Source organism: Sparus aurata, chromosome 23, assembly GCF_900880675.1.
Source record: "Sparus aurata chromosome 23, fSpaAur1.1, whole genome shotgun sequence".
NCBI classification, from domain to species: domain Eukaryota; kingdom Metazoa; phylum Chordata; class Actinopteri; order Spariformes; family Sparidae; genus Sparus; species Sparus aurata.
Genome location: NC_044209.1, coordinates 4,282,356 through 4,309,461, shown reverse-complemented (window position 1 = coordinate 4,309,461; position 27,106 = coordinate 4,282,356). Strand labels below are relative to the sequence as shown.

The window sequence follows — 27,106 nt, the reverse complement described above, 5'->3', positions numbered from 1 at the left end:
ACCAGTGTTTCACATTCAGTGTGAACATTAACAAGTGAGTGAGATGCAGCAGCTCAGGAACGCAGCTGCCACGCAGGACATAGGCATCCATTGTGTCCCGCCTGTGAGGGTGTGTGTTTATTAAAATGACAAATAAATTAACCTCGTACTTTGCAACTGCAGCTTTGCTTGATTGCCGGAATTGGTGAGATTTTCTCTAACACTTAAATACCTGAATGAAAAACAACAAAGAATTGCAATAAAGTACAAATAACATTGTTATATGTATTTCCTTTTTGTGTATGGATTTGTTGTATCATGATTCAATGACATACTGTAGTACCCAGACAAATATTTATCATGTTGTACTTACCTGAGTAAATAATTTTTCATTGTGAAATAAATGTTCCATGTCACACTGAAATCAAATCACACAGCAAACAAAGTAAATAGCTTTTGCAGTGTATTGCATTTTAGTATTGTCCAGCAGAGAGCAGTATACACCTACCAATAATAAATCATTAGTTTTCATAAAGAGGTGCAGCATAGCTTTATCTTTTTAAAAAAAATAAAACAATCCACCATCCAATCGCAGGTTGAGGGAGCAGAACACTGTGCAGACACTTTCACAATAAAACACATTTAAGGAACGTTACTATTAACTCTACATTTAACTTACATTTGTGATTGAATGTTGTGATTTGATTTTAATGTGGCCTGGGAAATTGGGAAACAATTCATTCAATTATCAAAGCCAAAAAGATCAATAACTGTCCTAAAGAAATTAATAAATGCATACATAAAAAGGAGATACATAATACAATATGTAATATGTAAGTATTTCACACTCTTTCTATGTTAAATGTGTTTAAATGTAGGCATTTTGAATCTACTGCAGTGGTTCATCCTCCATGCAAACAGAATAAAGGTATACCAAAACAGTTATAACAAAATTTAATGATGTTCAGTTTCAGGTACAGTATAACTGTGGTAGATTGCCTCAGCAATTGGTAAGTCATTGGAGTTGTGCTTTCTTAACATTGCAGGCTAAGGCTGCATCGACAACAGTAGCCTTGAACTGTACAAGCACAGTTGCCCCTGGTGCACAGAGCATTTTTTGCCCCATCTGTCCACGATGTCCACAATCCCAACTGCAGCCAAACATCAATGCTGACAATGTGGTTGTACTATGACGTGATGGTTGGATAGGAAAGGTGCTGCACACCAATCAAAGATTGTATCATTCAAAGTCCAGTGTGTAGGATTTGGTGACTGAAATAGAAAATAATAGCCAGAATTATATTAGTGCATTATTACCTGAAACTAAGAAATGTTGTTTTTATGAGCCTTTTATATCTACATAGGGAGCGGTCCTCTTCCACTGACATGATCAGCAACCATGTTACTACAATAGCCCAGAATGGACAAACCAAACACTGGTAGACACACCATGGGGTGTGATAAGGAATGTTAAGATGGTTGCAATCTGCAACCTTACTGCTAAATCCTACACACTGGACCTTTAATACATGTTGTGAGCAGCAACAAGTATTATTATATCATACTAGACTTTGCAGTGCCCCACCTCTCTATTGACAGCGACGCACAGTTGATGACAAACTTCTATAATCAACACACCCCTAGTAAAAAAAGTTATCTGTCATAATGACAAAGCACTATGTAAGTCCTGTGTAAATGTACTCTGCAGTGTACTTATTGGTACCCACAAAGTTGAGCACAAGCTGATTAGAGAGCTGTGGTCCATTTCCACTGGAGCTGTGTGGGTTTAATTGGGTATGACTTGAAAATGATGAGATCTGCATTCTGATTCCAAAAAGACCTGTAGTCCATTTCCTGGACATTTGACCAGTATATCCGCTCGGTGATACTGAGACAGGGACAGAGTATTTGTAGTCCACACTGAGGTTTTCCAAATGGCTGACATAATCCAAAATGGCTTGAAAAGTCTGGATTTCATCTTTTCTCAGTATGTAAAGGTGAAGATTATTTTTATGATACACGATATACTACCATGCAACGACCACACATGGAAACCCTGGGACATGTGCACTGTTCAAATACACAGAGGAGACATCTAAAAGACAGCAGATGCAGGCTGGGATACACGGGTAGCATTTGGTAGCAATGGTGATTGGCAGTAATTAATTTAGTTAGAGTTTTAATAATTTTCATAGTGAGTGCTTTTGTGATGTCAGTAAAATTAAATTCTTAAACTAGATTATACTTTAACATGATGTATTTGAACTTACTTGTGTCCCCACTTGAAGGGAAAAACGGTCCCTGTATATGACAATTAATATTACAATGTGCATTGCATCACTGACATCCAATTTAACAATGACAACATTTCAGAAATTCAAATTCCAACTAGTAAATCCTTTGTAAATGAAATTCTAAAATATTTGTTAATGATTATCGGATGAGTTTGGTGAAGCCCCTCCTTTATCCCTCATGTTCAAAACTGTCAGTGCAAGACATTCTTGCCCAACTGGATTGCTTCAAACACTTACCCGTGTAACAATGCCTGAAAACTTTAGACACCCCCAACTTTCAGTCCACAGTAAAACATTATAACAAAGTTACATTTTTAATGTACAGCAACAATAAACCTCTTTTAATAAGTATCCTCTTTTCATAGTTCTTGATTGCCAAATGTGATTTTTTTTCAACCGTTGGAAAGGGCTGATTCCTTTCTAATTAAAGCCTCCAAATCTCCATCTTCCTCCATTCATTCCCCCAGTCTTTCATCCTGTGATTTGGTCATTCTCTTGTTTCCTTTGAGCATCTTTGCTTTATTTTCCTGCAAAAAAAGGAAATATTGACAGTTATGATCATCAACTAAACTGGGTTTGAAAAGAGTATAAACAATATCAAATATCACATTAAATATGAATTATTTAAGCATTTTGAAAATATACTGTTATTACACAGATACATAAGATTGCAAACCCAATTTCCTGACATCCATTCTTTTTATTTGCCATACATTTTTTTTATTACGAGAGCAGTATATTGTATATAAGACATGCAATGAAATGACTTTGACGCAATACAAATTTTACAATTTCTCCCAATCCTCTCCATTCTTGCCCATCTGCTCCATCCAACAATAATCGACATTTTAAACACTACACAAATTGGAATCATTTATTAAGAAGGTTTTTCCACATTGAGATATTCTTGTGTTGTTGATTCGTGCTGAGGATAGTTCCCAGCATGAAATGTCCAAAAAGTTGTGAAGCCAGTGTGTGAAAAAAATATCGTTGGGAGGTTTCCAGTGTTGTGCTACGATCTTTGTAGCTGCAGTCAAGCCTGCGAGCCAAATCTTCCTAGAGTTGACCACTTCACTGTAATTCCAAACATATCATCTCAGTATAGTGTCAAGTTTTTACCAGTATTCTGCAGGGGGGGAAAGTGGTGACATGAAAGTTCATGCGCGGTAGAATATTCATTTTATAACTGATAAGCGGTTTTAGACTGATGCTGGCAAGTATCTCCATCTCTATTTTCTTCAGAATTACAGTATTATTGATTTTGACAATCGATGTTAGGGAAGTATTAATTTTAATAACCAGATATGTGACCTCATTCATGACTTTAACAACTTGTGTCGAAAGTGCGGACTTCAAACTATATACCAGTTTTAGTATATAGTTCCTCCTCAACTTCAAGAGGAGGAAGTCGAGGGAGAGACAGTGGCGAAAGAGAGACAGAGTTAGCGTTAGCGATTGCAAGCTTTCACATTTGGAAGTTAAAAGGAGCTGAGGGACTGACTGCATGTTTATGTAAATAGTTGTATATAACTTTATACATTTCAAAATTGTATGTAAAAATCAAGCAAACAACTATTTATATTTGCATTCCAAGTTGTAAAAATGGTTCAGTCAATATGTTTGAGGTTTACACAGTAAAAAATCTAACTTTTTCCTACTCTGATTTTCTGTTTTTTGTGTGATTTTAGGTCCAATGTGTTACTACAGTATGTCAAAATAAAGCAAAATGACACCAATCAAGGCAAGGAAAACATTTTTTAAGTCGAAATTTAAAGGTAAAATCAAAAGTGGTCAAAAACATCCAATTATACCCTGTTATAGCTACTACTGCAGTGGTCCTCAATAGGTTATGCATGCACCAGAAATGTTCTCCTCTGTTCCTACTGCAAAGCAGGAAGGTGAGAGTCCCTGGCCAAACATTCTATTTTAGTGATAGCTGAATTTGAACTATATCATATATACACATACATATACTCTTTTTATTTCAGAACTGTTTTTAATATATGACAATCTTTCTGAAATAAATATAGATTATAGGCTATTTTATTTTATAGGGGGTGACAGACAGCTGCTGCTGCTGATGCACTAGACGTATCTGTTCAAATTATACTCAATATTATAGTCTGCCTCATTGATCATTATGTGAGCAAATAATTTGTGTTTGAACTTCTGCCATTAATAATATTTCATTTTCTTTTTTGTAATGGTAAAAAGAGCAAGAGCGACAGAGAAATCCCCACAGACTCCCCGCAATGATTCCAACTGGCATGTCATAGAACACAATGTTGCACAGGGAGGGGACAGTTATGGGGAGACTGGGCTGCTGCTGACTCATCTGTTGTTACGTCTGCTAAAAGGGACAGGGACAATGATTTAATATGAATATCTAGCTAAACGTTTCCCTGCACTGATTAAATGTTGATGAAATGTAGGCTAACACTAGTCTGTAGCTAGCTAGCTTATTTCACTATGGACATTAAGCCAACGGGTTAATACCACTCACAGACTGAAGGCTACCCAGCCTTCTTGGTGAAAAATTGGGTTATAGATTGACACCTTTTCCTTTGTCTTTTCTCTCTCTCTTTCCTCTCTTTTTTGAAAACCAGATTTTGATTTAGGCAACATTGTAATTACTGTAGATCTGCAATTATACACCCTCACTGATAAGTGAGCTAAGGCAGGACCAAACCATTTCATGCAGATACAGGGGTGTGGTCGGTCAATATGGATGTTTACTTTTTGGTCAATGGGGATATTTAACTTCTACTGCAAAAAACAAGTAAAAACAAAGACATCATTAATTTTATTATATTTGAAATATATACTAAATGATGATGGTTTAATGATTTTACATTAGTTTTTTTAAACCTATTTTTTGGGGCCCCTGTCAGCCAGGGGCCCTTGGAATTGTCCTATATATGGTGCCCCTGAGCACAAGACCCATGTGCTTAATATACCAAGAGACTATAGCTGTGATGAAGATTTCCAATTTGAAATGGCATTATGAGACAAAGCATAGGAATTTTGAGGAGACATTGCCTCAAAATTCAGAGGTAAGAACAACAAAAATAAATGCAATGAAATCGTCATATAAAGCTGCAAGCAGGATTCTTGTCACATCTATAACACAACAACAAAAAGCAAGAGTGCTCACTGAGAGACTTAGAAACTTTGTTTTATTCAACATTTGAACACACACACATATATATATATATACATATATATGTATGTATATATATATATATATATATATATATATATATATATATATATATATATATATATGTATATATGTATATATATATATATATATATATATAAAATACAGTATTATTGCATGTGGCCGGACCGATCTCAATACATGGACCTTTGAGTCATTGAAAAAAATCTTTGTGGCCCTTTAAGATTTGTATTTGAGTACCCCTGCCCTATTGTGATTGGTGAGTTCTGAGGACATTTTCTAATAAGTTGTGTGAGTGGTTCCATAGAGATATTAAAGATAAGGGGGGACAAAGGGTCTCACTGCCGATTTACCTTGTTTTATGTCGAATAGTTCCGAAAAGCCACCTCCTATACACACATGAGCAGAGGGATTAGCATATAACGTTTTAATCATATTCATAAATATATCACCAAATTTTAATTATTTTAATACTCTCCGAAGGTATGGCCATTCTAGGTGACCAAATGCCTTTTGTGAAACCAGAAACAGCAGTCCACATGCTAGTGGGATTTTATTGATAATTTTACATCTGAGTGGATGAACATGACGTGCAGAGTACCCCATGGCTCCATTCTGGGGCCTCTACAATTACATGCTTCCTCTAGCTCAGATAATGGAAAGCAACAAGATATGTTACCATAGTTATGAAGATGACACACAAATGTATATAACCATATCACCAGGGGACTATAATCCCTTATAAACACTGAGTAGATGCAGCAAACAAATCAGTGATTGGATGTGTCAGTGTTTTCTTCAGTTAAACAAAGATAAGACTTAAGTAATTGCTTTTGGAGCCAAGGAGGAATGACTAACAGTCTCTGCTCAGCTTCAATCCGTAATGTTGAAAAAACTACAAACCAAGCCAGAAACCTCTATGTAATCATAGACTCAGACCTGAATTTCTGCAGCCACACTAAGACAATTACAAAGTCAGCTTACTATCACCTTAAGAATATATCCAGGATAAAAGGACTTATGTCTCAACAGGATTGGGAAAAACCTGTCCATGCATTTATATTCAGCAGACTTGACAACTGTAATGCTGTCTTTACAGGACTCTCTAAAAAAATCTATCAGACAGCTCCAGCTGATTCAGAACGCTGCTGCTCGAGTCCTTACAAGAACCAAAAAAGTAGATCACATCACTCCGGTTCTAAGATCTTTACACTGGCTTCCTGTCTGTCAAAGTATCGATTTCAAAATCTTACTATTGGTTTAAAAAGCACTAAATGGTTTTGGGCCAAAACACATTTCTGATCTGCTGCCATGTTATGAACTATTCAGACCTCAGAGATCTTGAGGTACAGATCTGCTTTCAATCGAGTCAGAACTAAACATGCAGAAACAGCGCGGAGTTTTTGTGCGCCATATATCTCGAACAAACTCCCTGTTAACTGCAGGTCTGCTCCAACTTACCTCTTTTAAATCAGGACTGAAGACCTTTCTGTTTGTCATTGCTTATTATTGAAGCAATTTCAAAGCTTTTAACTGCACTGTGTATTTTATTTTCTAGTCTTGTATCTTTTAAACCTTTTCTATTTTAGCCTACTTCCCTTTCTCTTAACTTGTTTTAATGTTTTGTTTCTTGATGTATTCTTACTTGTTTTTAAATGTTCGTTAGATGTAATTTTTAATTCCTTTCAATGTTATTTTTATGATCCTCTAAAGCACTTTTAGTTGTCTTGTGTTTGAATTGTGCTATACAAATAAACTTGCCTTGCCTTGCCTACCTTAAGAGTCTGCAGATATTATCAGGGATAGACGTTGCTTCATAAATCCTGTTTGGTCTAGGTGAATTATTTTTCCTAATACCATGTCCAATGTATTAGTCTAAACCTTTGAGGATATCTTCAAGTCAAGTTTCAACTTCAAGTTTATTGAAGATTCCAGTAAGTCCTTGCCAGGTTTGGGAACAACTGTGATAAGCGAGTGTTCAGATCTCTATGGAATACATCGTTTTCAATAGCGTCATTTATAGTGACAAACCATATCGGTAGTATATCCCAAAGTGTCAGGTATAGTTTGACAAGTACCACATCTATTCAATGCGATTGAGGCTTCCAGAGATTTAATATCATCTGGTGATAATGTACCGGGCCACACACACACAAACACACATACATACATACATACATACATACATACATACATACATACATATATGTATATATATATATATATATTAAAATTATTCTTAAATGTCTCATTTATTTATTATGTGGAATATGATACTATACCACATCCATCACATCTAATTAATTGGAAATAACAGGGTAAAAAACGGATAAATGTCTAGGTAAGATATCCACTGAGTGGACAGAGTGTTACAGACCAGCAGATACCTTTGATCGTTTGTAAGGATCATTAAATGATACAATTGTAACATTCCCCTAATTTATCTGAGTTGGCGGCATTCATCTGAATCATATTTTTGATGTTGGTGGACCTCTGGGGAAATCCCACTAATCCTCCCATTTTTTACTCTACCATATGGCCCTAGGGGTTTTGTAAATCCATGCTCTCGGATTCACAATGTGTCCACACTGATTTTGCCCTCTTGTCATTTGTTAGCTCGAAGCACCATGGATACAAGCAACCCAACTTAACTACTGACAGCTGACAGCCCTATCTTTACCTTTGATAGTGATCATTAATCAATGATGACAACAACTCTATTTAACTGTGTTACGACCCCCTTCATGTGAGGTTTAACAAAAGACAAACAAACAAGTTGCAGTTCAAAGGAAGGTAAATGTATTAATTGAACAGCAATCAAACAAAGGAAAAAAAAAACCTAAACAATCGAACAAACAAATAAACTGATGGGCCGGCCAAAATATACAAAAGAAGGGCAGCCACCCAGACCAGCCCACCAGGGCCATCAGAGCTGGGGGCTAACCCTCTACCCTGACAAAAGGAACAACTAAACTTGATTGAAAAAAAGGCATGAAAACTACACTACCGCAACCATCAGATAAACATAAAACAAAATACAATACCCCAGCCAGGCTCCCGGCTGACAGACTGCATCTCTGTTTAGTGTCAGGTGGAATTGAGTGAGAGCAAGAGACAGAGCCTAGTGCCCAACCCCCTCTTATTGGATATTCCCAATCAGCCAGGCCGCTATCACCTGGAAAGGCAAGAGGCCAAATCCCCAGCCACAGTGACACATCCTGGCCAGCAGAGGGGAAGCATTTAACACCCCCACACTAAGATACTGAACAATGGTCCAGAGAGAGAGCAAGAAAAAAAAAAACACAAAACACAAATACACAGTAATCTCAGGAGACATTTTTCAGTTAAGAGGCAAGCTACTAGCGAAACAGTGCGTCAGCCCGAGCATTATCCCTGCCATGGATATGTCCGACAACCACATTGAAAGCCTACACACGCAAACTCCAACTCATCAATATTTGTGTTATGCATTTTATCAAGAAAAAAGAGGGGGTTATGATCAGTATAAACGATCACAGGCACACTAGAGGAGCCGATATAAACTTCGAAATGCTCCAACGCCATAACAATGCTTCCTTTTCGATTATCGATATCCATTTCTGGTGACGGTTTAACTTGTTCGAAAAGTAAGAAATTGGATGCTCAACCCCATCAGAGAAACATCGGAGAACAACACCCACACCAGTGTCAGGTGTATCGACAGCTAACTTAAACAGCAGATCATGATGAGGTGTTGAAAGGACAGGTACAGTCAACTAAGAGGCTCCTTGTTGGCGCAAATGCTGGCTGACAGGCATCTGTGACTTTCCCTACAACCAGGCTAACAGATGGTGGTTCAACTTCAGCACCGGACAGTGCCCCAGTGGTCACAAAAGCCTCATCCGTCTCTGACCTGGACTTCACATCAACCTGAGCCAAAGCATCTGGAGATTGCCTGACAGAGACCAGCGTTACATCAGGGGTAACCACACCGTCTCTCCCGCCATTCCCCATCACAAAGGCAACCCTGCTAATCGGGAACTCAGGTTGAACCCCCACAGCAACTTCACCTAACACAAGGTCTGACACCACATAGACCTTATGTAGTATGTAATGCTGTCTTAGTAGATAAGGGTCTCTTCCCTCAGAGACCACAGATTTTGAAGTGTGCAAAAACATCCACTTAGTTCCTCCTTTAAATGAAGAGGAAGTTGATCAATATTTAAATGGCTGGTACCGGAAGCTTACCGTCAGAAGTTCCATAGACTGAGGAAACTTTAAATTTAAATAATTTCCCAGTCTGGGATCATTAAAGTAATTCTATCTATCTATCTAAACAAGAAAATCAAACTTACTGTCACATTTTCATTCTGTGGTGGATTCTTTATGTTTTGGTTCTTGGTTTTGTTTTTCTGTTGTGCTTGTAGAGGTGAACTGAGAGGCTGGGCAGAGTTTGCTGTCTCTGGAGTTGCTGACACACACGCACCTGCAGCAGGTTGGCAATCAGCACATGCTGATAAGCCCTGCTCTCCACGCTACCTGCTGCAAGATGATTTTGTCAGTCAGACGTGGTATATGGCTCAGTCGAAATTGACTCCTAGATTATTACTAGTGTTTTTGTGTGTCTTGACTCAAGATCTAATATTGCTTTGCTTGGCCTCCAGTGATCACCTGCATGCTCATCTGCCAGTGACTCCACTTCCAGCAACCTACTCTCTGCACCTCTGCAGCAGACATCCTCGCCCTGCAGTCACTGCACTCTGTGTCTACATGCCACACAGTACACCAGCACCATCATGAGCTACCTCTCCTCCTCTCTCCACCTCTAGGACCGAGACTCAAGCCTAAACAGCTTATACTTTTACCTGATGAAACCTTGTTCCAACCAAATAAATTGGTTTGCACTCTTGATCTTGCCTTGTTTCCGCTTTAGGGTTTAACAAGCATCTACTTAGTGTAACACTTACATGGAATTTGCTCGGGAGAAGGAGGCCCAGTTTGATCGTTGGTGCACAGCTAATGAAGAGGGGAATTTTGAGCAGTTGAAACAATTGGTGTTGATGGAGGAGTTTAAAAGCTGCCTCGCAGAGAGGGTGTCAGCATACTTGGGTGAACATAAAACTGGTGACATATTTAACGTGAAGTATCAGTGGACGAATATGTCCTTACTCACAAGGCTGTGTTTATGGATCAGCCTTTCTTTAAGACTCCTGATGGTCTCAATGTGGATGGACAGGATGGAGGTTTTCAAGACATTTAATATGGCTACTCCTACTACTACTACTACTGCTGTTATTACTATTACTATTACAGTACTACTACTGCTGCTTCAGCTACTGCTAAACAACTGCTACTGTGACTACAGCAACTACATCAAGGAGAGAAGAGCAATGAGTGAATATGAATTATTGATTTGATGCGGCAGCAGATCGAACTGATCTGATATTTGCTTTCTGATTCACAATCGAGTTAACTGTAGGTCTGAATAAATAAGGGACCACCACAAAAGACTTTCTTGGTTTAACTCTGTTCATGCTCTGTTTCACACACAAGAGGATGATCATTCCTGACTGTTACAGCCCTAGTGTTGTGGCCATGTTTGTGTTGTGCTTTCACTTTTGTACGTACCCCTCCTCCTTGGCTGTGTGTAGAGGTCCACACCTGATGGCCAGGTGATATAAAGTGCTGCTGGTGTCAGTGGGCTGGGCAGCTGTTGTGTGCAGGAGCACTGAGCGACTGAGCTACAGACTGTGCACCTTCTTTTGGAGATTAATCTCCCTTTGTTGACCAGTGTTACTTTCCATTAATCAACTATTTTCTAGTTTAAACAACTTCATCCGGTTTCCTTTCCCTCCTTTACTCTGGGTTTTATTTGACTATGTTACTCCCCTCATCCCCTGGCCTTACAGGGACACAACACCGAGCAGTGGGTTTGATACGTTAGATAATTTCCTTAAAAATAGGTTTTAGTGTTCAAAAGAAACCATAATCACATTCTGGGTTATTAAATGATGATTTCACAAACAGACTATCAGACAGAGTATACTGAGGCAACTTATGAATAATGTAAACCCAGAAATAAAATAGATTTACAATTGTGTGTGATTTCTGTGTCAACCTCTATCTTGTTTGTTAAACAGCCCTTGAGTGTATACATTTGTGTGCTCCCTGATATTTTTGTCAGTTCGTCCTGTGGTATTCACCTGAGCCTGTTACGTATCTTCCAGTGTCACCCTGTGGTATGTTTTCCGGTATTCCTGACGTTATGTTTCTACTTTATTCCTTTTTCCTGAGTTGTGCTTTGCTCTCCTTGGTTGGCACTTTGTTTTAGCTTTTGTGTTGCTACTTTGTATTTTTGACATTCTGCACTTCTTGGTTTTTAGATTGATAAGGTTTTTTTTCAGTTTGTTATTAAAGCTTGTTCTATGATCCTTATCCTGGCGTGCCTCCTCTGTGTTTCTGCACTTGGGTCCTTGCAATTTTTTCCTTAACAAGACACCATCCATAAATCAAGTTAATCACAGTGTAATTTTCAAGTGTTGGCCTAAACTATATTGCCTATATAGATATATATATATATATATATATATATATATATAGATATATATATATATAGATATAGATATATATATATATATATATATATATATATATATATATATATATATATATATATATATGTATATATATATATATATATATATATATATATATATATATATATATATATATAACTGTAATTATGTAAATGTCTTCACTGATTACTATCCATCTTGCAGGCAATGCTCAGGTCTGCCTGTGCTCCTTCCAGCTGAATGAAGAGCTGGACTGCCTGCTCCACATTCAGCTTCTCCTCATTATTCTGACTCATTAAACAAAAAAACGACTCCACTACTCACTAAACACACTACACCAAACACTACATAACACACTAATTACACACTCCAAACACGCTAAATGTCACAAATCTCTCAACTCTCACACACACCGACCGTCGTTGCATGTCAATCATCCGCCTAGGTCCCTCCCACAACTTCCTGTTCCTCAACAACCAAACTTGCTGCTTGGACACTTTCGTGACAAAAGCCTGTTTTTACCGTTTCTTCCTGCACCAGACACAAAGCAAACGTGACGGCAATGTTTGCGAAAAAGCGTGGCGGACATTATTTACCCTAGGTCAGGTTTTGGACGTGCCGATGCTTCCGGTCCGTCACTTCGGGAGGTGGGCAGTGTAGCTAGCCGCTAGCTGCTAGCTAGCGGCTAGCTACACACGAACATCCACAGATTCCGATTCCACTTTGTTGTCCGTGCGTCTCCGGATCTCCTCAGATTCGAACAGACTCGGTCTGGACTCGTTTAATCTCATTAATCCACAACAGTCAGTTTAGATGCACAGAACAGAACGGGGCCGAAACCGCCGGCAAAATCCCGGTCCAGCTCGCGCCGCTGCAGGTATAAATCTGCTTGTTTCTTAAGGTGGGGGGTCGCGGTGGGCTCTGCAGTGATTGGCTCTGGTGCGCACTTGACTGTAGTGGCTCCGGTGGACAATGCTCGTGGAATTTGTAAAGCATTTATGAAATAATTTATTAACGGTATCATTGCAGTCCAAACAAATGCGAAAGAGCACACCCTTGAACCACGCAGCAGCCATGTTGAAACTCTCAGGTCAGTCTGATACTGATCCGCAGAGATATTTGAGGAATACACACACACACACACACACACACACACACACACAGACAGACAGACAGACAGACAGACAGACAGACAGAGGTTATTTGCTTTTATAGAGATATATTGAGCATTTTAAGTTAGTTAATTTGAACTTCCAGCTTTGACAATGTCACACTTAGCTCCAACGTACCTACGCCTGTAAATCTCTTATTTTTTTTAAGCTAATGCAAATTGACGTCCTGGTTTTTCAGCAGTGTGGTGCAATGTTTTTTGGTTTTATGTCATCTCTGGCAATTCATTTAACACTTTGGTGATTCTTTTAGAATCACTTCAGCTCTCAGCATTCAAACTGTATTTTCACAGGAAATATATTTACTAGTAAAATGTTCTTCTCTCGCTTTTTTGACACACTTGCAGCTACAAATGTGATTCCAAAGCTGAAAAGGTGTGCTACTTGTAGTGCTGAAACCTGTAATGCTTGATTTCACACACATATTCTAATGAACTTTAAAAGTAATGGGCTCCAATGGGAGGAGAGACTCAAGCTTACTGAGGTGACGTACGTGCAGCTACATAGTCTAGAGTGAGGGGTTTTACTGTTTCTTCAATGTTTTATCAGTGTCACATGACCAGCTAGAGTGTAAAGCAATAGTTTTTGGAGACCAGAAAAAATGTTTCCACATTGCTCTATATTGAGCAGATTTATCCCCATGAGCACAGGACTAATATTGAAGTGAAGTCACAAGCCTTTTCTCTCTTACAATGTCAACATCTAACCCAGTTGATATCTTATATGTCAGATTTAAACCTTTATAATAGGCAACCAACCGTAAAGCTCTTAAACACTGCAATAGGAACAGAAGACTGACTTTCTTCTCAGCTGATCAATTCTTCAACTTGCAATATCGTTCTTCAGGTTTGGAGCGTGGAAACATACCTAACAATGTCATTCTCAGCTATGCAAGCTCTAACTAAAAATAACAAAATCACAGTTAAAAACCTTTATTCTTAAGGCAAATGCCCTTTTTCATGGAGGAATTTGAAAGATCAATATGTCTTGTGTGATATAAAACATATGGGGTGGCGGTGGAGCAGTAGTACAGCACATTAACTATCATTTGCAAGGTTAGTGGTTCAAGCCCTGGTTCTTGAAAGAACACTGTAATTTTTGTTGGCCACACTTGCAAATACTCCAGGAATTGCACATTCTAGTTATTTATTATTATTATTATTATTATTATTCGCTGGGGATACCAAGCTGAATGAAGTCAGTATCACAGGGAATTGTGTTGTAAAGTTGGAAACTAAGTGTTGTGTGTATGTTTACCTGTTAGAGTGGTTCAGGGTAGGCCTGTCTTGGGTCGTACGTCATGTCGGGAATATAGGTTTCGTGGAGGTCTGGGTCTAGCGGCAGGGTGTCCAGGGGCAGATCAGCGTAGCCGTATGCAGGGTAAGAGCCATCTAACTCTGAGACAGAGAGGACACCACATTTTTTTCTACAGATACACTTTGCTTCACTTTATGTTTTATCTGACATTAAAGGCTCACTATGTTAACAAGTCATCTCTCTCTATAAAAGAAAGCAAGTACAAATATTTTGTAAAATGTTATTTAATAAATAAAAAATGTCAAATACTCTCCTGATAAACTTGGCTACTTTTACAACCAGTCTGAGACAACCATGGTACAATGTAGAGATAAAGCAGAACTTGAAACTGACACCTTCCTTTTGATATTTACACTGAGAGCACCTTGCCCCTCTCAATCACATCGCTATCATTTATGATGGTACTAATATTCACAAATGAGTTATATTTACCAATCGTTGGATTAGAAAAAGGGCACAGAGTGTGATTTTATAATATGGTCATTAGAGATGGGAAATGTTAATGTCACCACCTTGTTGCTTGTTATACTAACACAGTCACAGTGTTGGCTTTACTAAAGTACAGAAGCAGTCAAAAAATGGGGTTGAATTATGAATAAGGCACAATCATGTGTTACCTACTGTACATTTGATAGCCTACACTAAGTTCACCTTTTCAGAAAAAAGTTGGCCTATCTCTCCAACATTATTTTTTAGTTGCACAGGATGAAATATATCAGGATTACAGTCAGCTTAGTTGATGGTGTGAAACAAGTGCCAAACAATTCCACCAGAGTACAGACCAGCGTCTTTCATTCATTTTGCAGGTCCACAAATTTCATGGTAAGTAGTAGATAACAACTAAGTTACATATATGAAATTCCTTTAAAATTAAACCACAACAATTTCAAAAAAATAATGAAAATGACTACAACATGATTTAATGACAATATTCTGCTATTTCCCAATAAGCTGTGTGTGTGCGCGCGTGTGTGCGCGTGCGTGTGCGTGCCTGGATGTTGATTGTTGAATTGAAGTTTGGCAATTTAAAATTAAGCGGCAACAACTCACTTAAATTCAGGTGCCTGCTGAGGGGAAGTTAGACAGAAACTACTTGGAAGTTCAAATGACAATAGGCAATAGTTGAGCAAAAACCAGTCAGAATTTTCCTGGAGGTGAAAATAAGAGGAAATTACCAGGTATTTGCTAACTGGTTGTTGCAATATAGCAGAGCTATTAGCACTTCCTGTTTGCAAAGTCCCCATGGATGTGCAGGCAACTATAATTGGATATAAAAAATACTAACTTGACTCCTATAGAAAACTTTAAAATGTGATGATTCTTCCATCAGATTCTCTTAGTCCTGCTGAATGTCCGATTCTATTATAGACCTGTAATTTCCCGAAAAGGCTGTCAGAATAGAGCTTGAGGCCACCAGTGGACTGTTTGTTTTAGTGGTTCACATACACAATTTGTCACCTCAGTTTTATCTCCGTACAAATATTTGTTATCTTTCTTGTACCATGTTTTGATAACAATTAGAAACTATGAAAATGCACCTAATTATCAATTGGAATAAATCCAGCCATGTGTCCAAATTAAGTAAGATCCTATTTGATTTTCAATAGGGTACTCTCTAACATTATTTTAATGCAGGTACTCACCATCAGCAAGGTATGAAGGCTCCAAAGGAACTGCAGTATGGGCCTGGAGAGAAACAAACACAGAAAGAGGTGAACAAGTATGAGACTATTGTGTCATGGTCTGAGTGGGGGCAGTCGGGTTTACCGGACTATTCTGTGTTTTCCCCCCGTTTGTCTTCCCCCTTTTTCTACCCTCACCGGCTCCCGTCTACCGGCTCCCGGACCTGTGGGCGTGCCAAACGTACCGGCTCCAGTGGAGAGGCGCACCTGGGTTTCATTCATTCATCATCCCCCTGCTACTTAAGCCCGGTAATGTCTCCACTATGATGCCGGATTGTTCCGTCTTACGGTGAATTATTTAAGAGCCTTTGCATTAGCTTTACGTGACTTAGAGATTGAACTTTCTAAACGTTCCTAAGTGTGTTTTTGTTAGCCCGTCTCACTATTGTGTTTTTTTCCCCTCTCTGCTCCTGCGTCGCAGCAGATAGATCTCCACGCCTCTCCAGCCCAGTCCGCCTGTCCGCCAGCCTGCCAGCCCGCCAGCCTGCCTTCCTGCCTGCCAGCCCACCTACACCGACCTGCCGATTGCTCCTGCCGGTCTGCTCGCCTGCAGACCCCACCTCTCTACAAACTCTGAGCCTAATAAAACCCTGTTACAACTGACCTCTGCCTCAGCTCCATCTGCTTTTGGGTCCTGACCTAGAACCCCGCCGCAACATATTGTTGCCTATGACATCTTTGTGGTACAGTAACAACAGTACACAGGTAAGTACTGAGTCACCAGTTTATAGGATCATCTGAGCAGGATACTTTTTGAATTACATTACCGTGTATAGTCTAGTCTCCGGCTGCATTAACATTCAGGGTATTTATCAGATGCTTTTGTCAAAAGTGACAAACAGTAATTCACACACTGAAGGCAGTGGCTGCCATGCAAGGCGCCAACCAGCACATCAGGAGCCGTTTGGGGTTCAGTATCTTATCCAAAGTCACTTCGAGATACAGACTTGGGGAATCGAACAAGCAAGTGTCTGATAACAAGATGCTGGCTCTACCCCTGAGCCACAGCCGCCCACTGTGCTGGCGACACTGTGTCATCATTCACAAAGGCTTATATGATTTAGATGTTAATTTCTTTAAAAGGAAAGGAAGCCTGCTATGGAGTACTTAAACTGCCCATATCAAAAATGAATTGTTCACTAAATCACATATTGTGTCATTAAAGCAATGTGAATTCACTACTTTACCTTAAAATTACTCATTTTGACGGTAGAGTGTATTGAAATAGGATAAATGGTGTCTTAGTCTCTGCCCCTGGCCCCCTATCGCTTCTGTACTACGTAACTTAAATCAGAGGGTAGGATCACAATGTTACATACATGTTCACTTCAAGATGAAAGTACACTACTCACAATAAGTTAGGGATATTGTGAGAGACTCAGTGGATTTCATACATACAGTGTTTGTTTCACTTCAGAGAGTTTTGGGATAGGGAGGCAATTGTATTGGGGTGATAGACACACCTCATTTTGTGTTGTCCACGTAATGGTCTCACTGTGTACAGTGTGCCTTACATATTGGGGCTTATATGATTTAGATGTTAATTTCTTTAAAAGGAAAGGAAGCCTGCTATGGAGTACTTAAACTGCCCATATCAAAAATGAATTGTTCACTAAATCACATATTGTGTCATTAAAGCAATGTGAATTCACTACTTTACCTTAAAATTACTCATTTTGACGGTAGAGTGTATTGAAATAGGATAAATGGTGTCTTAGTCTCTGCCCCTGGCCCCCTATCGCTTCTTTCTGTACTACGTAACTTAAATCAGAGGGTAGGATCACAATGTTACATACATGTTCACTTCAAGATGAAAGTACACTACTCACAATAAGTTAGGGATATTGTGAGAGACTCAGTGGATTTCATACATACAGTGTTTGTTTCACTTCAGAGAGTTTTGGGATAGGGAGGCAATTGTATTGGGGTGATAGACACACCTCATTTTGTGTTGTCCACGTAATGGTCTCACTGTGTACAGTGTGCCTTACATATTGGGGCCAATACCAAAAAACTAAAAGACAACACTTTTCAATGTGGCATCAATTTCAACATTCTGTGGGTATAAAAAGCTGGTATTGTCAGTAAGTCATTCCAAGTTCATCATTCACGTTGCTCGTGAACTTGGTGTGTCTCAAAGTGTCATCAGCAGACTTGCATCAAGACACAGAACTACTGGCAGAGTTCCTGACAGACCCAGGAGTGGAGCCCCACGAGTGACAGACCGCAACGATGACCAGTACCTAAGGACCTATGCACTCAGACATCGTTATGCAACTGCCACACAGCTGCAGGCCCAGTTAGGAGATGTGAGGGGTACTAGGGTTTCCAGACATACCATTCGAAACCGACTCCACCGCTTTGGCTTGAATGCCAAACGACCGTTGCAGGTGACTCCACTGACACCGCCGTGAACGTTTGCAGTGGGCACAAGACCATGTGACCTGGACAATGCAGCAGTGGTCTACCGTCCTGTTCACTGATGAGTGTCGGGTCACCTTGCACAGAAATGATGGTGGTCAGCGTTGCTGGAGAAGGCGAGGTGAGCGATACGCCAAGGTCAACATGGTCCCCAGGGTTCCCTTTGGTGGAGGAGGTGCAACAGTCTGGGCAGGCATCACCAGTCAGCGCAGAACAGATTTGGTTATTGTAGATGGCTCAGTCACTGCACGTTCTTACCTCAGAGACATCATAGAACCCATCATCATCCCCCAATTCCACCAGCACACCCCCAACTTTCTGTTAATGGATAATAATGCTCCACCACATCGTGCCAGAATTGTCACAGCTCGACTTCAGGAAGTCGGAGTGCCTCATATGGTATGGCCAGCAATGTCCCCTGACCTGAACCCCATAGAGCACGTCTGGGACCAGCTGAAGCAGAGACTGGATGATCATACCCCACCCCCACGTGACCTGGCAGAACTGCGTGTAGCACTTGTGGAGGAGTGGAACGCATTGCCTCAGAACAACATCATGAGGCTAGTGAGGAGCATGAGACGTCGCTGTCAAGCTGTCATTGTGGCAAATGGTGAAAACACCCGCTACTGACACTGTCAATTTTTGTTATTTGGGGCTATCCTTGTTATTGTCAAAATTTTTGGGGTAATAAATATTAAACTAATGAAAATGGTGTTTCTTCTCATTCATTATTAGTAATATCAAAGGGAACTTTTACTTATTTCATTAAAATTCAGACCAAATAGGAAAAGCACTCATGTAAATAACAATATCCCTAACTTATTGTGAGTAGTGTACTTCAGACTTAACACTATTATGATTTAACAAATGTTAAATCGTCTGACTTATCGTTACAGACCAGAGTGTCATGTCCTGTCATATTGGTTGTGGATATTTCGGTGCTTGGTGTGGTTTCTTTTTTTCTGTTTGTGCTTATAGAGGTGCATGGAGAGGCTGGGCGGAGCTTTCCACTAACGGAGCTGCTGTCACACGCTCACCTGCAGCAGGATGGCAATCAGTGCCTGCTGATAAAGCCCTGCTCTCCACGATACCTGCTGCCAGATGATTGTGTCAGTTTGCTGTGGTAGTTAGATTGTCGTTTTCTATGACCTTGTTTGTTTTGGAAAACCAATTTACTCTCTTGTTCTTTCTACAATCTTTGTTCACCAGCCAGCAGCCTCACTCTGCACTCACCTGTGCTTCTACTCTCGACACTCCCACCACTGTCACCACGAGCTACTGCACCTCCACCTCCACGCTACCAGACAGGGGCTCCGCCTGGGATGCTCAAAATCACTTCCTTCACTTGCTGAACTGTTGTGAAATCAATAAATTACCTCTTAACCTACTTTCAGCCTCAGTGTTCGCTTTTGGGTCCACAAGAAGCTAGCTAAGTGTCCTCAGAAATGCTTGGTATAGAAACTGTACGTAAAACTCTGTTCACTGATTTTGGTCAAATTGCATCGTTTGATCGATAAAATAACTCTGAGATTTACAGCTTTACTTTATGCTTAGCTGGTTAGTCCTCTTGAGCCTTCGATCTAGGAAATCCAAATCTAGGAAAGTAACCACCCAACTTTCTCTGCCTGTGCAGGCCTTTTTAAAGTCCATTCGCCCACACCTACCTACTTCTTCTAATCTGTCACTTTGGTGGATTGAGGGTCCATCTTCCCAATAGGTAAAAGAGGAGTTGGTCTGACTCCCTGCTCATCTCCTGTAAATCACCTAACTCTGCTGCTGTCACTCCTGAGGTCTTGCACCCTAAAATTGACCAGATTGTTTCTCTGTCCTTATATGGAAATGTAAACGTTTAAACATCTCCAACCATGTGGCATGAAGGCCAAACTCAGTTTTAGTACCCTGTAGTGGCCTCGTCTTCTTGCTAACCTTTAACACACACACAGCTGAATAATGACTCCAGGGCGCCTGGACCTGTAAACCCAACATCAGACACATTCCTTAACTCACAAAAGGAGAAGCAACCTGTCACAGTGAAATGATAATCATTTGCTCAGAATGTGTAGACGTCTAGATACCTCACTAGTATTAGAGATGCACAGATCGTTCGGCAACCGATCGCAATCAGCCGATAATGCCCCTATCGGTTTTGATCGGGGTTCTCAAAATAGATCAAAGCAGGCCGATCAGATGACGTTTTAATATAGAGTGCATTGACTGCATGCAGGGTGGGAATTTCACGGCGGCAACGGTGGCCACCCACACTTTGGCCTTGATGCCGTGTGAAAAAAATCTCAGCGTACGGCCACAGTGGCCTTTGTGCCCCTGGCCCGGTCAGCGTAGTGGGCTTGCCTTGAATTACAGCCACCTGAGTGCACAGTAGTCACTCACAGTAACTTCAGTGAGTCCGCGGTTCGCGCAGGTGGAGTCTCATCATCACATCGATGATCTCACGTGAAAGCCTCTCAAACAGCAGCAGCGTCTCAAAACAGGAGAACGAAACTTACAGCACAGCGAGCGAGCGCAGCCGGTTTTGACATGATACGTAACTGACTTATGTGGTAGGATTTAGTTTAGTAAAGTTGGAAATATATTCACAGATTCGAACTTACCGGATCAATAACTCACAAGTGAAACCTTGTTAAAACACAAACGACAGGTCTTTCCTACCGTAGTAAGGTAGACAACGAGCTACAACCGTATTTTTATCAAAACCAGCGGTCCTCCGGGTCTGTATAGTCAGCCGTCTGTGAGACGAGGGCGCAGGGACTGTCTACAAAGTGCAACACCGAAAAGAGAACTACAAAAAATATTCAGTAACTTCACTATTATTCAGAGTGTAGTGCCACCAGAATCACACCACACATCAGTGGTCTCCTGCTGGTTATTCTACAATTTTTTGTTTGGAAAAAATATGCTTTGCCATAACTTGGCAGAAGATTGGGAGAAATATTCAATAACACTCATATTCAGTGTGGTGTCACAAAAATCATCTAACCCTAACCCTACTTATAAAAACTGTTTTCTAATGTAACATTAAATTGATATTGGTATTAAAAAAATGTTTTAATACATAATCCATGTGAAGTGAAGGCCAAATGGACTTGCCCCTAAAATGACGAAATTTCCACCCTGACTGCATGCATTCCCACTAGTAAGCTGTGAAATATTGCACATTGCCTCAGCCTGCAATAAAACGGTGGTCAATTCATGATACTTTCTCATCTCCTATTTTTTATACTTAATAATACAATGTCAGTGTTGTGTAAGAAGAATCATTAATTAAATATATGAAAGTTACACAAGACAACAATATAGAAGAATTTATGGATTTGACGCTGTGATCGGTGATCGGCAAAATCGGGATCGGCAGATACTGCTTTCGGTTATCGGCCCGAAAAATCCTAATCGGTGCATCTCTAACTAGTATTCCTATCAGTTAACTCTGTTTGGACTTGGAGCATCAGGGGAGTGTTGGTGTCCACACCTCTTGCACAGGAGCGTTAGACTGCTGGGCAGGGAAACAGCTAAATGGATAACTACCTGCACTGCCAAATGAGCTTACTGGTTAATGGTAGCTTACTTAACACACAGTTAGCAGCAGTTAGTGGTTAAGGACATCAGGAGAAAAAACAGAGAATGTATTCTCGGTTACATGATCCACATCAGAGGTCTAGGCGGAGCCACTTTAAGCCAGCTTGGTGAACCATGGGACTGTCTTAGGTGGTATGTTTTGTCTCCCAAGACTGGTACATCTAGTCCTGCCCGATTGTGCTGTAATTGGCAAGTACAGCTGTGCTGTCCTGTTTACTAACTCAGTTAATTGAATGGGTCAAACCATCTGAGAGAGCTGTTGAATTGACAGATGATGCTACAAAAGCTCAAGCTTCAAGATGTAGTCAGATAGAACCACATCAGTCTTGATCAATATACATCAGCAGTGAAACTATAAATCGGCAAAAACATTATTTTCCAATGAAAAAAGCCTGGGTGATTTTAGAAGTAAGGATTCTATCCAGATAAATTAAAGCTGCCTTTCAGTCAGTTGTCAAGGATGCATACAACACAAGAAGAGTGAGACTGAAGTCATAGACTCAGTAGCCCTTTTCACACAGCGACACCGCATTATCGTCACAGCTGTGGACTGCCAATTCTCTGCCATTGTTTGTTCACACAGAACCAAGCATCTCCAGCGAATGGACGCACCAGTGTGTAATTCACACAGCAAGCCACCGCTGTGGATCCAAAAGAGGCGTGACAGTACACATCAGGATGACGCCTGTGGTTTTTTTTTTTCAACGTTTTTCCCCGATGTCCTCCTGTCAATCTAAACATGTACCTGCTGACTACTTGTAATCATATGGATGCTGTTATAATGTGTTGTGATTGAGATCCTGACCCACCATGCATTCTGGAAAGTTTCAAAGTTATGTTTTTCACTCTAAATTACATAATAACATAATTACCATCAAGTCTGGGTCGGGAGGGCGGACTGTCGCAGTGATTTTTTAACTAATACAAAACAATAGTGGAAGGAAACTATTAAAAGTTAAAGTTTTTTGCCAGGGACAGGCGCTGTTTTTCAGGCAGAAATGTGACAAAGAGTCGGTAGGACAGACGGGAGGACAGACACTTCTCCACGTATAACTGTGGTATTTCTTGTAATGCTGCTTTGTGGGAAATTTCTCTTTATTTTTGAAACACCCCTGCCCCATGTTGCCAGCTTATAAGACTTTCACACAGAGGAGGATGCGGAGAAATGGCACAGGATCCCTGCACTCAAAGGGCAGTGTGAATGGGGCTAGTGTCTACAACAGATCTGAAAAGAATCTTGCTGACAGAGAATATGATGCCAATCTGCTAGCTGATGTCATTAATACTGACTACGGAATACTGACCTGTAGCAGTAACCCCCATTCTTATGTGGTGCTTTTGAGAAACGTCCCCAACACATCACAGACAACATTCCACCTTGCCTGGAGCCTTACCCCCAATTTCACTGGATACGTCTCCGCTGCGTTGCGTCTCCGCCACGCCAGCGGAGCAGATACGTTTCACTTTAGTCAATGTGTCAATCCCCACCAGGTCCGCTGCGCTGTGTATCTGCTCGGTCCCAGCTCCGGCAGTCCGGAGCCCTCCGGCACAGATACGCAGGACTTCTATTTCTGGCGGATGCCGGAGCACAACGCAGCAATTCAGCTGAATTTAGCACTGAGCAGACAGGAAGTCAAGCGCCGAAATAACAAACAGCCTCGGTTACCTTTGAAAGTAAAACACTCGGTGTTCACGCCAGCACACAAATCTCACAAAAGAGACAAACACAAGCTCTTCTGCTGATCCTTCGGTCGGGAACACTTTGTGTTGTTGTTTTTAATAACACAGACCCATAACTGCGGATGTGAGTGATTATGTGATTATCACGGGAACTCCTCTGCCTCCTGAGCCAGCTGTCTACCGTACTGTGCTGTGGCGGACTCAAACCGCAACCGGTGGGGATTGCCGGACGGCGGACAGCTGAGCAAAACCAGATCGGAGCCGCAACGCAGCGGACACGTATCCAGTGGAAATTGGGGGTTAGAGGTACTTCGGTCGGAGTTAAAGGGATATTCCGGTGTAAGTTTAATCCATGGTCTAAATCACTGTGAAACTGTGTTAGATCAAGTTAGCAGACCGCTAATTTACGGAGTTTTATCAACCTCAGAATTCTGTTCTTTTCCCTATGCGCTCTCGATAATAACTGTTATAAACTGGCAGGTAAGACACATATGAACTTTGATTGCTTTTCCATGGAGTCATAATCATACATTTTCATCCATGAGCCGCGGAACTCTACTGCACTCGGTAATCGACTCATCGGGACTTCCCGTCAACAGGAAGCTGCTGCAGAAGAGAGGTAAATTTTGTCAGCTTTTCAGTAGAAATCCAGCTTAACTAGTGGAGTTTTAATGCCCCGGACTATGTGCTGAGACCCTATTTGTACTGTTGCTGATGTTTGGTGCTGTTCTGAGCATTATTTGTGGCTTTTGGTGGCAGTTTATATTTGGATCCATTTATTGCAGTGTATTGTTGTCGTGCGGTCGTTTCTGAGGTTGATAAAACTCCGTAAATTAGCGGTCTGCTAACTTGATCTTTCGGGAGGGAGTCTAACACAGTTTCACAGTGTGTTAGACCATGGATTAACCTTACACCAGAATATCCCTTTAAGGTTACACTTTTGTGTCATGACAACACCGCTACATCAACACAAAGGGTTCTTACCATTTCCCAGGCAGCAGGGTCGTGTTTGAAGAGCGAGTGTGTAAGCTCCACTGAAACTCTTTTCCTGTAGTCTGAACTCTTGTCCTCTGAAATTCGGAACAGCACTGCTGCAGCGTAGGTGGCTGCAGGTAGACAGCAACATCACAGTCAATTTTTCCTCTTTGTTGAATTACATTTCTTTTCACCCCAAATTCGAAGTCAGTTAGTCCATGGATGTGTCATCACAAGAATTAAAAGACACGATAAAATATTGACTGCAGTTTGCTACATCAAACTAAAACAATACAGAACTAAATTCATAAGCAATTCTCATTTTTAAATCACTTTTAAAGATATGGAAACATGCCATTTCTGATCAGGTTTGTTGAAATTTGGTTTATGGAGTCACATAGTATTATAATACAATTTTTACCAGCAGCAAATTCCTGGAGACCGCTTTTGTAGCTGGAACTACCACAGAAGCAGTTTTGAGTACCATTCCAGATGTTAAAACTGTCTGTTCGTCTGATTTTTCTCTGGACTATAGCATCATAACAGTGCAAGATAAAGTCACAAAATCAAAAAAAAGGCTGTGTTTATAGATGGCCCGGCCCAAGCAAGGTAGGCAAAATTACTGGTGTGGCCCCATCAAACTTTATGCCTCTGGGGTATATTCATTATGATGCAGTCATGAAATTTCATGTGTATTCAAGTTCAACAACCCATGAGTAATGAGTATTAATGTTATAATGTAGTAATGACTAGTGAGCAGTGATGTGTCAGATTGTATATTGTAGACAGGTCAGGTATGACAACTGGAATGTTGCCTCAACAAAATGTTGCTTTTGTAAGGTGCCATTGCTGTAAAGTATAACAGTAACTTTTTGCGGCAGAGCTATACGCTGACCTGCACCAACACACTGGTGTGTGTAGGGTCACATCAGTAATAATAGTTGAATATGTCTTTATGTGTATAGCATCCTACTTACAATTTCAAATGTACTGCAAATTTTAACCAATTTCCCAGTAATTTTGCAATAGATACTTGTTTCCTACCACTATCATTTTGTTAATAATGGAGAGACTGGAGTAAAAAACTACTAAAAAAGTTGCCCTCCTCTGCCCCTTTGACTCACTTTGATGGGTCAGTCCGACTGCTAGTGGGTACATCAAGATAAAGAGTAGGTGGAGCTAATTTTCCTGTTCGGTTACAGAAGAGGACCCAACGATGTTTACTAATAACCTAACTGGAAAACCAAGTGGAAAACGTTGGAGAAATATGGCATTTGTTTGTTTCATGTGTCATTTAAGGAAGATTACCCTACTGTCTCAAAATTTTAAATTCAGATCTGATGTTTTTCTCTGCCGCTATATTTAGTCTCTCCTGTGGAGGTTAAGCTTCAGTGGACGTTTAAGTCAAATGCTTCATGCATTTCATGATTTGTTTCCTTTGAACTTTGAACTCACATTTTGTGTCTATCAAAACATCAGCGTTTCCTTATTCGCTAAACATAAGAACATTCATTTCTTTTCTTTATGCATTTCCAATCAGATTTCTTTCAGGCACAAATTGAAAATGTGCATAAAAAGATTGGATGGAAATTTACTCAGTGTGAGTGTATTTGAGAAATGGCAAACTTAGGTAAGAAAACATACATAACTTTGCATAAAAAAGCCCATGTGCCCTGTGATGTGCCTCAGAAGCAGAGAAGCATAGAAATGCTTACCAATTCCCTCATTGTTGGAGTGAAGCAACTCCATGAGTGGTGCCGAGGCTCCCTCTGCATCGATAAGCTCTGCAGACTGTTTGTCCAGGGCCAGCTCACACAGGACACCCGCTGATACTCGCTTCACGTTCTCCACATATGAGTACAACAGCTGGACATACAAACATACACCTATAATTTTATAGTTTGAGATATATTTAGAACAGCAAATATTACTTACAGACACATTTTTATTGTAAGATTTGCCAGGCAGGTGTGTTCTCACTCTGTCAGAGGCAAAGTGAGGTCTGTAGCCCTGTGATAACCTGGGTGACAATCTATCTTGGTGAATACATGTGTGAATACAACCTCTCACCCAATGTGAGCTAGGGTTAAGTCCAGCTCTTCATTTCTATGAAGAGGGCAAGGGAATATAGATAATAAATGTATGGAACAGGCCTTAGTTAACCCAAAGACAAAATAAGACCTACACCCTTGGTAATGTGTGTGTTTGGAGAACATTCTCATCAGTCAGGAATATTAGGGCTCCATCTCTCAAATAACTTTAT

General features: G+C 40.4%; 1 protein-coding gene across 1 annotated transcript in view; it reads right to left on the bottom strand.

The window, feature by feature from the left end:
* Window positions 1-429: 429 nt before the first annotated feature.
* LOC115576063 (junction plakoglobin-like) overlaps window positions 430-27,106 on the bottom strand; it is a 149,493-nt gene continuing 122,816 nt past the window's right edge. Inside the window, exons 13-17 of the mRNA XM_030408555.1 lie at window positions 26,559-26,709; window positions 24,853-24,974; window positions 16,138-16,180; window positions 14,435-14,574; window positions 430-2,800 (exon numbers count right to left, since the gene is read on the bottom strand). Coding sequence (XP_030264415.1) covers window positions 14,438-14,574; window positions 16,138-16,180; window positions 24,853-24,974; window positions 26,559-26,709 — 453 coding nt within the window. The 3' untranslated portion in view covers window positions 430-2,800; window positions 14,435-14,437. The remainder of the gene's footprint in view (window positions 2,801-14,434; window positions 14,575-16,137; window positions 16,181-24,852; window positions 24,975-26,558; window positions 26,710-27,106) is intronic.